The 15,802-nt window shown below is 36.0% G+C and overlaps 1 protein-coding gene across 1 annotated transcript in view; it reads left to right on the forward strand.

Annotated features, from left to right (window-relative positions):
• The window catches only part of HS3ST2 (heparan sulfate-glucosamine 3-sulfotransferase 2), a 966,442-nt gene extending 952,590 nt beyond the window's left edge, over positions 1-13,852 (forward strand). Inside the window, exon 2 of the mRNA XM_044089816.1 lies at positions 12,173-13,852. Within this exon, the coding sequence (XP_043945751.1) occupies positions 12,173-12,791 (619 nt within the window). The 3' untranslated portion in view covers positions 12,792-13,852. The remainder of the gene's footprint in view (positions 1-12,172) is intronic.
• The last annotated feature ends 1,950 nt before the right edge of the window (positions 13,853-15,802 follow it).

Consider the following 15,802-nt stretch of genomic DNA (forward strand, 5'->3'; position numbering starts at 1 on the left):
CATTCGTGTGGGTTTCCTCTGGGTGCTCCAGTTTCCTCCCATGTTCCAAAGACATGCAGTAGGTGGATTGGACACTCAAAATTGGTCCTAGGTTTGAGTGTGAGTGTGTGTGTGTGTGTGAGTGTGTGTGTGTGTGTGTGTGTGTGTGTGTGTGTGTGTGTGTGTGTGTGTGTGTGTGTGTGTGTGTGTGTATGTGCGTGGTGCACCACCTGAGGATAGTTGGGCCTTGGGCTAGCAACCTGACCTCATAAAACCTTTACCTGCTACAGAAACAATGAGTGCTGAAGGGCACTCATTGCCCGATGTGCTGCATGCAGATGACCAAATTCAGGATCAAGGAAGTAGTCATTGGTTAGAAGTAAGCCATTTTATGACTGAATGAAGGGACTTTTGAGTGAGGGTATGGTGGTGAGTGATGTTATCAGAGCAGGAGATGATTGTAGAGTTGTCGGCATATTGGACAATGGTAGAGAGTGGACAGGGGGAGTGGAGTTCATTGATAAAGATATTGAAAAGTAGGGTTCCAAGGATGAAACCTTAAGGTACCCCTGTTTGAATGGGTAAGAAATGAGAGTAGTTAGATTGTCATTTTACTGCTTGGAATCTATTGGATAGGTAACTTGAGAACCAGGATAATGTGGAGTTGGAGAGATTAAATGACGTTAGTTTGGTTGGACATACTTTATGGGATATGGTATCAAATCCTTTAGAGAGATTGGGAAACAAGCAGGAGACTAACTTGTTATTATCATGGGATTTTGCAATAGGATCTATGAAGGATGTCAGAGTGGTAGCAGTACTACGTTTTGGCTGGCAACCGTGCTGTGTAGGTGTGAGAAGATTTTTTTGTAGGAGGTAATCAAGAAGCTGTTTATGGATGCATTTTTCTAGGCTTTTGGACAGAAGAGATAAGATGACAATTTGTCTAAAGTTAGAGGGGTCAGTGGAGCTGCTGCCTTTGTGCAAGAGAATAACACAGAATTTTTTTCATATGTTGGGCACTGTGTTTTCCTTAATGAATCCGTTGAGCAAGATGGAGATAGGGAGAGCGATAGGGTTGGCACAAATTTTTAAGAATTCTGGAGGAAGATTATCAGCTGGTGGACAGCAAGTTTTGAATTTGCTCAGAAGAGATTTAATATAGACTGTAGGGATATGTTTAAGAGAAAAGATGGGAGATGTAGTAGGTGTAGAGGGAGAGGGTTGAGTGATATTGTTTTTTATTGTAAGGTTGCGGACTGTGTCAATGAAGAAAGTATTTAGAAAGGAAGCAGTGTTAGTGGAAAGCTAGGACAGTGGTTGTGCGATGATGGGTTTCCAGGATGTAGTAGCATATAGTACTTACCTGTGTTACTCAATTAAATATTGCAATAAATGTACCTTAATAAGGGTATATTAATACAGGCACCAACACAGTTTTAAAACATAACTTTTTATTAACAAGAGGTTCAACTGTAAGTCAGAAGGTTTAGTTTATTTAGCTACTTGTTCCTGTGAGAGCTTCTATATAGGTAAAACTATTAGAATCCTCTAGCAGAGAATATAAGAACATGTTGTTGCTATTAGAAAAAGACATTTGACAAATGCCTTCATGAAACACACTGTAGGTTGTAAGGATTTTAAGAATTTTTCTTTCTTTGTCGATTTTGTGAAAAATAGCCAGTTTATTCGAAATTTTAGTAATATGCTTGAATGCAAAGAAGTTAATTGGCAGGTTCTTCTTGCAGTAAATAAGTGTCATGGTTTAAATGGTGTAGTCAATGTAATGTGTATTTTTAAAGCACAGCATGTTTCATCATTTATATATTGTTTTTACTTTTAATATAACACTTAGTTTTATGTTTTATATTGTATTTAATGCTTAAAAGAATAATCGATGATTGAGTAATTGAGTGTGGATATGTTGTGTCATGTGATTTGACACTGTTTGAAATGATTGTTTGGATGTATTGTAAGTTCTAATGAACTTCTGCCTTTTATTAAATGAATGAAACTACTAAACAAAGTTTATATGCAATCTTTTATTTTCTTATTCCTGTTGTGGTGTTCATTTTTGTCTTCAGGTTCGTACACTGTCACTGAGTGCTAATAGGCTGGCACTGGATGGTATAATGGCACTAGGCTGGCACTGGATGGTATAGTGGCACTAGGCCGGCACTGGATGGTGTAATGGCATTAGGCTGGCACTAGATGGTATAATGTCACTAGGCCGGCACTGGATGGTGTAATGTCATTAGGCTGGCACTGGATGGTATAATGGCACTAGGCCATCAATGGATGGTATAATGGCACACAGTGATACTGCAAAGCAATATGTGATAGGCAAGTGGGTAAATGATATAGCAGGAAGTTTTACTTGTTTTAGGCGCCTAATAGAGGATACAATTATTGGAAGCTGAGAGATACGAGATTTATGTGAGGTACCTGGCAGGATTGCAAGTTTTTATCCTATCTAATCAAAAGTATAAGTAGTAGTAATGGGATCAGTAGCTAATTTGCAAAACCTAGCAGAGGGATGTCAAATTTTACTCTTTCTAGTTCAAATAGGAGTGTACAAGGTTATCCACTTGGTAGACTAAAGAGCACAGAAACAATAAATATTGGCAATAAAGTGGCTTAAGATGTTGAATGGAAAATATATAACCCCTTTTCTGTTGTTAAAGGAATTTAGATGAGATCAAATCTGGTAGAACAGGTAAAATAGGGTAAAACAGGGAAGCTATGGCAATAACCAGATTTCACCTCAAATGACTTGCATGTAAGGAGTACATTGTTCATCACAAGTACAGAGGTATGCAGCTCATAAAGGATTACACAGCAGCAAAGTAGCCAGTCAGTGACAGTCTGTATACTATTCCTGGGGATTGGGATTTGACACAGCAGAGTACAGACAAGTTATTTTCAATCATGAAGTAATTTAATCAGTACAAGCAGTTATGTAAAAAATCATACCTCATGTAGTTAGAGAGAACAATGGTCAAATAAAATTAGTTTAAATTAATTACATGCTTAGTTATCAAGGAATTAACAGTTTGGTCAAGTCCGTTAGCCAGCAATCACAGCAGAAAACCCTGGTTATACAGTTCCTTGTAGCCCAGGAAAGTGGAGGTCAGAGACACACTGATCACAGCATTTTAAACAGTGATAATCATAGCCAGTCAGACAATCAATAACAGCCTGTGTATTGTTCCTATTGATCAAGATTTTGCTCCGTGTGCAACAAAGGTCCTTCTTCTTACAAAGTAACTTAAACAGCACAGGTAGTTTTATAAGCAGCAACACATCTTGGAGATAGATAGGGAAAAACAGAATAATAAAACTCAGTTTTTTACACATTTGTTAGCCAGGTAAACCCAGTGGATATGGATGTCTGTTTTCAAAAGTAAACCAGGAGTGTTGTCTGGTTAACTGATGCTCAGAATCACATGGTAGACAAATAGAGATTGAAAGAATCAACCCATATATCCTAGCTTTCAGGGAAGAGCTTGTTACCAACTCAGAGCCTTACTCTTCTGTGCTGACTGCCTGACAGCTTCAGATTAACTCAGTTCCCTGGTGGGTGAGTGATAGGTAGCTTGGTCAAGCCCATTAGCCGTTAATCACAGCAAGAGATCTGGTCTACAGCTCAGTGTAGGCCAGCCAAGTAGAGCAGAGTGGAATGCAGTTCTCAACAATTTAGAACACAGAGCAGTGCAATTCTCAACAAATTCAACAGCAGCAAAGAATGCCAATCAATGTGCAGCTATGTACTAATCCTGTGAGTGGGATTTCACACAAGGTTTAGACAAGTTATTTTCTCTCACAAATGTAAGCGTTTGCAGTTAGAGAAAAAAAGAAAAATAGTTTAATGCTTTCCTTGGTGATCAAAGAATCGGCAGTTTGGTCATGTTAGGTAGCGGGCAATCACAACAGGTGGCCTGTTGTGCTTCCTTTTAACTACTACAGTATAACAATAGTAAAGTAAGGAATCATAGCACTCATTGGATGTTCAAGTCTACTGAGTCTTATGACCATTATGCCTTGCAAGTTAGCACCCAAGGCTGCACCTCAGATCAGATTTGACTGGCAGTCCCTTCTGGCTATAAACCTATATTTGCTACTGTCCTGTAGACTATGGTTATCTAGAAAAAGTACAAGCCTTTCTGTCTTGCACAATGGTGCCACACTTGCTGCATTCCAATCATCTGGCACTTTCTCTAGTCAATGATGATCCTTTAAATGCCTCTGTTGGTGGTGGGGGAGGGAAGGGAGGTTATATCAGCATGCTTTTTAGATTTCTGAGGACTCTCAGACGCAGCCAATCTGGTGCTTTGGCTTTATATTTCCTAAAGGCAGACAGTTCCCTTCCCACTTTCCCATCTCTAAACGTGTGCCTTTATTATTTTGTTAACATTTAGCTTTCCCTCTCTTCTGCATTGCACCCTCCCCTTGCTTTCCTGTGCAAAGACTGAAGCAAAATATTTATTCAGTATTTCATGCTTAGTATCCCTCTCTTCTGCATTGCACCCTCCCCTTGCTTTCCTGTGCAAAGACTGAAGCAAAATATTTATTCAGTATTTCTGCTTTCCCCCCAGGATTCTTTAATCACTCAAATGATTGATAAACCCTACTTAATTCTGTCTCTCTCTTTGCCCTAATTTTGGTAGGAATCTAAAAAGGCCTCATTTCCTTTATTTATGCCCACTGCTAACTATCTTTCCACTTCCTCCTTTTCGGCCTTTACCATCATTGTTCCCTATCATTTAGTCTCCTTCTATTATGCTTCCTCCATCTCTCCACAATTGTACGTTCTATCATCTGCCCTAAGTGCTGGCCTCTCATTACTATGTAGCTTCATTGGCCTTCCTCTCTTTTAGTCTTTTTGCCTCTTTATCACAAGATTGTCTACAGCTCTGAGAACAACCATCTCTGACCCTTTTACATGGTTTGTTTACTCCCACTGTTTTCTCCCAGTCTCCCAAAAACCATGGAAGGCACTGTGGTATGTATGCCTCCTTTTTGTGTATTACTGATTTTATTTTAAGTATCTGGATCACACATTCTGGTGTTTGCTCATCTACTGGTGCATTCCTGGTACAGTCTGAAACAAAACCAGATCAGACATTGTCTTATAAACCACAGGTCAGTGCCAGTTGACTTATAAGAATTAAAATATAATAGTATCTCCTCAAGTTTTTCTCAAAGCCATAGCTATGTGAAATTGGTGGCTGCCCTGGATGCAAACACTTAGTGGTATAGTCGGCTTTGCAGAGGTGGTGTTGTTCTGACCCTTCAAGTCATTTGTGCATTCACTGGCATTCAGCATAAGTGCTGATTGGTATACAAGCAGTATTGATAATGCAAATATTTGATGTTTTTCAATGGGCTTCTGATGCTGCAGTACTGAAAAGCAATAGTTCAGGGAACACCCAATGAGGGATTCCCTATGGTGCTATTTACACCACCTGTAGCTCTAGTCTTTATGAACAGTTAAGGTATTTATACTCTTTCTGATTTTCTTGTAAAGACTTGTTTACAGTTCAAGTTACTTCATGTGCCTTGTTTGAGGGTGACAAAATACAATATTACTTTCACTATTAAGGTTAGACCAGAAGTTATACAATGTCCTCTCTGCAGTGATAAGGCAAAACATTTAGAATTAAAGGGATACCGAATATGCTTTTCTAACTTGGTTGAGACAGTCTGGCTAAGGTTTAAAATTTGTCTATCACTGTCCATAGATCATTAAGATTAATGATTTGTCTTTCATAATAACAAGTTACACCCTTTTGCCAAGTTTTGTAATGCTGTATTTTAGACCAGGCCTTTTTTTTTTTTTTTTTGTAAGACAGTCTTGGAGATTTTTGGCATTATTAGCTGAAGTAATTAACCAGGCTACCAAAAAAAAAATAGTATAACTTCTAATGTGTCCCTTTCCAGCATTTATATCTGACAAAGGTGATGTAAAAACACAAGGCCCCAATAAGGAGATCTGTTGGTACCAGTGGTATCCCAGATTGTGGTTTATACATTTAATTTTGTACTGCTAATCTGCACACAAAAGAGGACTCTCCTCGGAGCTTTGGTCATGCCCTCTTGCTCTTCCCTGTTTCTAGCTTTGTAAACAAGCTTCCCTCTGATCTTTCAACTTCCCTATATTTCCAGTATAATGTCTCTAAGTCTTTTGGGTTTCTAATACTATAACAGGAATGGATCATACTCCTAAGTCAGGATGTGATTAAAGATCACAAAATTAGTTTATTCCAGTCTTTGATGTTAGCCAAAAGTGCTCTTTGCAGCACCTGCAATGTGCCCATAATTGATTCCTTCTGCAGATCATGCAGAGCTACATTTATTGGTAGCATATCTAAATATGACTGTAAATTCTTGTTTGTGAGACCCATTGCACCTACTATTGATACTACTGGAACTGTCAATGTATCTTTTTTTCACATTGCTGTCATTGCTGCCTGCAAATCTTGACATTTTAGGACTCTGTGTCTCTCTGTACATGAGATATTGCAATCGTTAGGTGTAGCAATTTTAATAGTCAATACTGTTTTTGTCTTTATTCATGGACTAATATTTTCTCACATCTGTTTTTTGACTTGTTGGTAATGGGTGATCCCATGTCATGTGCACTTCATCGTTCTTTATAATGCTCTGCGGTCCATGGTTTCAGTGAATTTCAGCTACTTCTACATTGCAGTGTTTGGACAATTACCAGTACAACAACTTTGCCACATTTTTGTGCTTTTCATTTTACAATCCCTCTGCCATGAGTATATCACACTCAACAAGGTGTGAAATTGTTTCTAATTCTATTTTACAAAAACTGCATTTTTCTGTTTCTTCCACATCTACAATGGACTTTATAAAACAAAGTATATGTAATCAACTATCCTTTGCTGCCATTATTAACCTTTTATCCTTTGGTCTCAACTCATGTCTCCTTAACCATTTCTGCATCAAATCCTGATCAACATGAGGTTGTTCCAAAATATCTCTATACTTGCCTTTATATTTATTGTTTTTCTGCATTTCTTTCCCTCTCATCTGACCCTTGTCCTTATATTCTTTTTTTTTTGTTTGTTTTTTTGTCTGCTTCTGGTTTGATTTCCATCCCTACTTGTCACCTGAATGCTTCTACAAAACTAAGCAGATAGGTCATCTTAGACTTCCTTTCTTCATGTTGCAAAACTTTCACTATGTTTGGATTTGACAAGGTCAGCAAATATGTATGCAGTTCCATGATCACAGATCTATATGTGTAAAAAATTTTGAGGAGGCCCATACCATCTTCAGAATGTGGAATATATAATATTGTTATACACTGATTCTTATATATCAATTGATAAGTGTGAAGAATTTTTTTTTTTTCTGTTCAGCTAATCCAATACCTTTTGGGTCTACCCAATCACATCAGAGTTGTATGTTAAAAGAGGAAGAGGAGTAAACTGGTTTATAGCTTAGACTTTCTTCCAATATGTCAATGCTGTTTTTAACATTAGTTTTACTCTCCTGAAATATTCCTTCCCAATTTGTATTCACATTTGTTCATGTTTCATTGTAGATACTTCATCATTTCCAAAATATTTATACAATCCTTCCTGCTCAAGTTCCTTTATATCACATACCTGTCCTAGATTGATATTTTCTTGGTGCTGCAACTTTCCTGCTTTAAGTGTTGCTTTTGTACATTTATCAAGTCAAAATTTCATTCTTATATTATCTGAGAAAGTTTTAACCACTTGCAGTTCTGGTTTCATTTGATGAATTATACATTTTTAAACCGTCCACAAAAAGAGGATGAGAAGTCTTTACACTTTGTTGCTGTCCGGGAGCTAAACTGCAACCAAGGCCTAGTCTGTTAAGTACCAGCTTAATGGGTTAAGGACTGCACAATACACCTGCAGTGACAAAGAATCACCCTGTGATATCCCTCTTTGAATTTTATCCCTGGGATAATAATTTGCCTTTGTCATGACTTAACTGCAAAGTGGTTTGTCATGGCATCATGGTCATGTAATTGATTAATGAATATATATCAATATGCATTTCTTTATCAATGAATGTGATATACTTTTTGTAATCTTTCCACTCCATACTTAGACTCTTTCCCATTTTACACTTCTCCATTATGGCTTTATTAAGCAACAATGATCCTTTGTTTCTTTTGTTACCCTTTTGTTCTCTTGATTGAATATTCTTCTAAATGACTATAAATCTGCCTACATCCATTCCAATATAGAGTTTGTACGTAGTCCGAAAGCTAGTTATTGGTCTATAGTTTTTAGGGTAGTTTGTACATTCACTGTTAAGGATGAGTATCATTCTTCCTGTTTTTAACTAGGGTTGTACTTGTTTAGGATGCACATGTAAGTAGTTCTTAGTGAGGGCTTAATCTTTATGTAAAAGTGTTAATACTTTTAGCCAGAAGTTAAGTACTGCATCTGGGCCTGGGGTTTTCCTGTTAGGAACTTTTCTTACCTTTGTTCCGATTTCTCTGGTCATTACTTCATACCATTTCATATCCTGTACACTTGAACTACTTGCTCTTTCTTTTAATTTTCTGTCCATTCAACATCTTTGTTAAATTCCACAGGTTCTTCATAAATATTTCTCCAAAATGTGTCTATTCCTTCTTTTTTGGTGGTGCTTTTTTTATATTTCTTTTGCTTTATTTCCCAGTTCTTTAAACATTTTTTGGTAATCAGTGAATTGCTTATTTTGTACTTTACCTTAATATTTATATGCATATCTTCCAAGTTTTTCTATTAATGCTGATATCTTTAATTTATTATTTGCAATAGTGTATGATAAAATCCTCAACTGTTCTGATACTGTGCATTGCTTTTATCACTTCTATCTTTCTATGTATTTTTGATGATCTGTTCCCTCTTCTATACTCTTCTGACAGTGACAATTTTTATCTTACTTGCCTTACAGTTTTCTCTATTCAATACTTCCATGATGGCAATTGATCTCTTCACTTCCTTCCCCCTTATTGTCCTGTGTTTTTGTGGTAAGACTTTAGCTATTATTAATTTAGCTGGACAGTAATATATCCTATTTATTTCTGTTACTTCACAGGAATTCCTGTTAATATTCTTGATTACTGTGTTTATTTGTTTTATCAGACTACTAATGTTTTAAGTCTTATTGACTTTTTGTAATCTATTTCGTTCAATGATCTTCATGAATCTGTCCATCTCTATTAAATCAAGCAACTCTTCCCTTAGATAATTTTCTTCTAAACTGAAGGCGCACTCTGTTTCCAAAGGAGATTCTACAGAAAGTTCCAGAACATCTTCCTGTGACATACTCTACATATATGGGCCATCCTCAGATCTGGAAGGTTATACAGCTGCATTTTCCATTCTATAAATAAGTCTAAACTTACTCTCCTTTCCAGGTGGATGAACCTTCTCCTCAGTTTGAAAAAAAACAATGAAGTCAGTATTGGGGTACAAGAATTTGGTAACAAGAAACAAAGGTATTCAACCAAAACTGGGAAACCTTTACAACAGATTTTATTTATTTATTTATTTATTTATTTATTTATTTATTTATGTATTTATTTAATTGTCTTTACTATTAAATAACATGTTAACTGGCCCTTTTCAGCCATGATTCTATCTCAAAGAGAGATCATCCATTTTTATCATGTACAACATTTACAGAATGCCATCATTTATTATGAAGTACCACATAAATATGGCATTTTGCAATTTAAATCATTTCAATGAATCAGTAACATAGTTATGATACAGTAATACAAAAAATAAAATTGAAGCAGTAATGCAGACTATAAGACAGTATTATGAAAATACCAGACAGTATTGTTATGATGTTAATAGCAAATTCAAAAGCAGGATTAAGTCAAAAATGCCTAGGATCTGGACTATAACAAGTCCTGTTACTTTATTCATATTCTTGGCAGCACGTGCACTTAGACTTTGCATGGAAATGTTCTTTAAGATCATCTGTAAATTCCTTAAAGATTTCTTGATTTTTAGCTTCACTAAGTGATTGCATTAACAGCTAACTTCCAATACCCCTGGATCTAGCTTGACTCTCAGTTAAGTTTAAAGCACCATGCAATTTTCTGGGCAGGAAACATTTTTCTTCCTTCTTTCTTCCATCCTCTCTCTTCAAGGGAGGAATGTAATATGAAATGATTTTCTGTAAGATTAGCTAGAATATGGCTTACCATTAATAACAATAGCTTCCAAAAAGAGCATTTCATCTTTGTAAACAACCTCTAATCAAATCTATAGATTCATAAGACTCTCCCCTAAACATAACTGCTTGACCCTTGTTAAAGCAAAATAGTTCCTGTATAATAAAAAAAAACAAAAAATACTGCTATAATTATTAAGTTCAAACTGCTTAAGTAAAACTTGTCTCTTTGATCAGATGCTTCTTATAGTTAGACCTTCTACCTTCCATCTTAGATCTCTTCTTTCATCTGGCACAGCCCTTATAAAGTTTGATCATGCCTTTTCACTCACAGGACCCAAAGTTTGAGAATCCCTGTTATCAACGTTAAAAGATATTTACCCTTTTGCCAAATTTAAATAACAAATTCTGACAAATGTAATGGATTTTTATGATAGCCATAGCATAATTGAGTACAACCACAAAATATTTTGTCTATAGTCAATGGAGATGGTTTGAACCCTCTCAATTAATCTTAAATCCTAACAAAATCAGATTAATGCCCTTCACTCCTAAATCTCACTCACACAAAGAAACAATTTTAATCTCTCTCATGTCAAGTTATTATGTGCAGTCATTGATGAGCAACTAAAATTTGATATCCATTTCCAAAATGCCACAAAAAACTAACCATAAACAAGGACTACTTTACAGAACCTCTAACTTTTTTACAAACAAAAAATGGGATCTCAAATCTAGCCAGGGAGCCATGAACACATTAACTTTAGATAAGGGCTTTTGTTCCTTTATTACAATTCATGGAACTTCATCATCGGATGACCTCTGTATCTTACCTTCGCATTTTAATTATCAGTGTCATACTTTTGAGTAATTCATATTTATATCTCTCTCTATATGTGTGTGTATATACATATATATATATATATATATATATATATATATATATATATATATATACATACACACACACACACACACACAAACACACACACACACATACATATATCGATAGATAGAGAGATGACTTTTTCCCAATTTTCATGTTCAAAATGTATTTTTGCATTTTTTTTTTGTTTTTGTGGAGCCCCTCACCCCACCCCCACCAGTCTCCACTAAAAACAGGTCTTCATGTCTGGTTGGACTTTCCTAGTAAACAAATGCAAATTAGTGAATACGTATTTTGAAAGTTTCAGGTTTTGATTCATGATGGTGCTTTCTGATCTTTTCCAAACAATATTATTTTCTTTTAATAAATGAAAAACAGTTGCACACTATTGATTTAGCCTTACTTCTGCACACAGGTAAAGCTCAAGGATAAGAAAAATAAAAAGAAGAATGTAGAACAAAATCCAGGGTCCATCCAGAAAGGAAGTCAACTTTTTTTTACCCGCTGGACACACACACACACACACACACACACACACACACACACACACACACACACACACACACACACGCACACACGCACACACACACACACACACACACACACACACACACACACTTTTGTCTAATGATGAGAGAAACTACTTTAACAGTTCCGTCTCCTTCACTGATATTTTGCTGTCACAGATGTCACTGGTATTGGCAAGGTTTCTGAAGATTTCCCAGAGAGCACTGGTGCGGTGCAGTACCTGGAGGGCATGCACGAGCATCTGCTCACTTTTATCTGCATGAGCCCTGTAGCCTATGAGTTGTAGTCCCTGCCTAGCTAACTGTAAGAACACATGTTTATTTTCTTTTAAAAAGTGAAAAACTGCTATTTTGAGACAGCATTAGGTTATTTTAAGAATAGATTATTTTCCTCTAAAATAGGAAAGGGTAATATACAATGACATTCAGTAACTGCTTGCAAATGAGGTTAACATATCAATATATATTGTCTTATGTAGCAAATGCATTTTCCACAGACAAAGAGTAGAGCTAGAAGATACAGTAGCTGTATGTACCTTTTGGTTACTTCAAGAACTGGATTCTCTAACATTTTTTTAATATTTTTCTTGTTTTGCAGAAGCCTGATGCCCAGAACACTGGACAGCCAAATTACAATGGAAAAAACACCAAGCTACTTTGTTACTAAGGAAGCACCAAGACGTATCTTCAACATGTCAAGAAATACCAAACTTATTGTAGTAGTTAGGAATCCAGTGACCCGTGCCATCTCAGACTACACTCAGACATTGTCCAAGAAGCCAGACATCCCGACTTTTGAGGATCTGGCTTTCAAGAACAAGAGCTTAAGTATTGTTGACTGCTCATGGAATGCTATTCGTATTGGAATGTATGTCATACATCTGGAAAACTGGCTGCAGTATTTTCCTATTTCTCAAATCCATTTTGTCAGTGGTGAGAAGCTTATCACAGATCCAGCAGGTGAGATGGCCAAAATTCAGGACTTCCTTGGCATTAAAAGGATAATTACTGACAAGCATTTTTATTTCAACAAAACAAAAGGGTTCCCTTGTTTGAAAAAGCCAGAAAGCAGTAGTTTACCTCGCTGTCTTGGAAAATCAAAAGGAAGAACTCATGTCCAGATAGATCAGGATGTCATAGACCAGTTACGAGAATTTTATAGACCATACAATATTAAGTTTTATGAAATGGTTGGCCATGACTTTAGGTGGGACTAACTGGCTAGTTAAAAAAAAGAAAATAAATCAGTTGTCATGTTCTGATTGTGGTGAACAGTAACAGAGACCTAAGCAAGAAGGCAAGAACTTTCTAGCCTTAAGCCTTAAAGCAATGTATTTTATGGTGAATATTTAAACTAATAATTTTATATTTTATTTAAAAAACTGTGTTTGTAAAATGCCATTTTCTTTTGTCATTAATGTGAATTAGACACTGCTGACCTTCATAATATGTTGTTGAAACGACTGTCAGCTGTGGACATACAGCTAATTCTGATGACTAGTATGGATGAATACATGAGAAAATATAGCAGCAACCAGCATTAAGGCATACAGATAATATCACCCTTTTCATATTTTCAGAGAAATTTATTGGTAAAATCTGAAGTAAAGTCCAAGTCCATAGCATTGTAAAAATTACATGGTAACTGAAAATTACATATCAGTGAATTACTTTGAAATCCATTGGGAAAGAATGGTTCTAGTCTCCATTTGTTTATGGTAGAAAGTTAATATTAATGATAGAAAACTCCCTTAATATCTCATTTTTGTTCAATTGAAGTTCTCCTTGTTTGTTTTCCTTTTCTGAGTGTGACATTTGTTTCCAACGTGAAGCTTGTCTGCCTCATTTTGTGCATTTGTTTTACACATGTAAGTAAACTTTCCTTTGATGTTGCTATTATGAGATTTCTCATTGTGTATTATCCCATACAGTCAGATGATATTGACTAATATATGTCAGTGACCAGAGATTAAAAATAAAATGCTGGGTATGAATAATTTTACAGGAAGACCTGAATCTGGATATAGTGAAAAGAAGAAGAATTTTATTATTGCTTCTGAAAAATCTTTAAATACATAGACGGTGTAAGAAAATAATTGAAAAAATAGAAAGGTACATTATTAACAAGGGAGAAATTATTTACTATGCTGCTATTTTATTATATAATGTATTAATTATATGTCCTGACTATGTACTCACTGTACAGTTTTTGATGTGTACTGCTGTAACCAAATCTATGGTTGTAAATGAAATAAAATGGGTGCTTGATGCTCACTGACCTACCTGAAAAATTAAGCAAAATAAAAATATTTCTTTCCTGTAGAGAGAGGGATTACTTAAATCTGACTTAATGTGGGCAAAAGGGATTCTTAGAAAAAAAAAAATAAAAAAATAATACTCCAGGACAAACAGGAAAACAGAACCTTCTGTGCAACACCTGCTGCTAACAAGGTTTTAAAGTGTGTCTAGAAAATAAATGAAACATTTTTGTCAATGAGTGAAATAAATGCTTTGTTATTGCCTGATTGGAGTACTTTGATTACTGCCAAAAAACAATATGAGATGGTAGGATACTTATGTGTAATTGGAGAGGTTTTCTTCTATTTGTATGGTACAAATTCTGGGAAAAGGAGAGATGGTGAAAACTGAAAATTTCCCCTTCAAAGTTAATAAAGAGGCTACTTCATGCCTCCGCAAATAAAGCACAGATTCCTGGTGAGTTCCAAGTACTCATGCCTTCATTTGAAAAGCATTTATCATGTTCTGATGATGATATTACCTACACAGCAAACAGTTAAATGAATGTCACAAGAAATACTGAGCTACCTTTCTAGCATTTATACTATGAACGTGAGTAAGAGTGCAGACTAATTAAAATGTTGTTGACTGAGGAGACTGTGACACCTTCAGTTTGGTGATCTTGCAAATCATGTTAAGTAAGTCAACAGTGGTTTCTCCAGTAAACTTTTGGCTGTAGAGTACTTAGAAAGGAAAGCCAGTCAGACATAATGAGATAGCAAAGTGCAAGCCACTTATTACAGAAAACACAGGGAGCTGCTTTGTAATCTTACAGAAGGTAAAGACTTGTTTTAGGAATCTGAAAGGGAGGGGATGCTTAAGCAAACTTCAGTGTTAATGAAGTCCAAGGCAACATTTCATTTTTGTATGCAGCCTATGGTAGCAAAAGCTTTCCATGAAGTTTGATCCTGCTTTTAGTATTAGAAGAGACAAGTCTGGAACAGCTCAGTGCTTGTAGCATTGCTTTTCTAAATATGGTGAAGTAAGGCAGAGGTGGAAAGATCCTCGGCAAGTAAACCTGATAAACTTGAAAAAAACTACTCTAGGTTACTGGAAATTAGCTACAGAATCTTGTGGCAACCCATTTTATACTGGATGGCAATCTGTTACTTTTCGATATCAGCATAGTGACTGTTAACATATCCTTTTTGATTAAGTGTTTTCATGGCCAGCAGCTACTTCCTCAGGGAGTAGTTTGTGAGACAGCCCCAGCTGACAGAAAAAAGACAGCAGTTTCTTAGATTTGCTCATATATTTGTAAGGCACACTGTTTTGCATCTCTTTTAGCTTAGAGCTAGTCCACCTCTACAAAATTGCTGAGTCATGAAAGACTTTTCATGACAACAGGGAAGATGTTCTTCATATTGATCACTGCTGCAGTAACCGTAGCTATATGGGTTATATCCTGCCAAGGGTATAACAACCGACCAGCTTCCAAAGCTTGAGTTCACCTTCCATGGCTCAGTTAAGCAGCTCAAGCTGAGGTGACTAAAAGAAAAGTCTGGGCCCAAAGCTTTACTGCCGCTGAAGAGTACACTTCTCTGAGGCTTTTCAAAATCGACGTTTGGCAAGTGCTTTCCTTAGCTGGACAGATAACTTTCCTTTGAGGAAAAAACTTCCATTTTCTTATTTTTTACTGATGCTTTATTACTTTCCTCTATAGGGAAAGTTTGTTTAAAGCTAGGAGTGTTGTATTTTAACAGATTGCCTTGAGGCTGTAATGTACTTTTAAACGGAGCACTCGTTTTTTTCAGTTTACAATTAGTGTTGTCTAATTGATAAACTATTTTCTGTGGAAAAATTGTGTTTATTTTAATGTGGGGCTGCCATAGCATTTGAAAGTGTTTTTCCATGTGCTTTTTCAGTTAAAAAAGTAATGTTTATGGACTGGTAGTTTTTCTGGCATTGTTGCTTGTTTTCCCAGGACAGA

Source organism: Protopterus annectens, chromosome 12.part0 (genome assembly GCF_019279795.1).
Source record: "Protopterus annectens isolate FY-2018-M chromosome 12.part0, PAN1.0, whole genome shotgun sequence".
Taxonomy (NCBI): Eukaryota; Metazoa; Chordata; order Ceratodontiformes; family Protopteridae; genus Protopterus; species Protopterus annectens.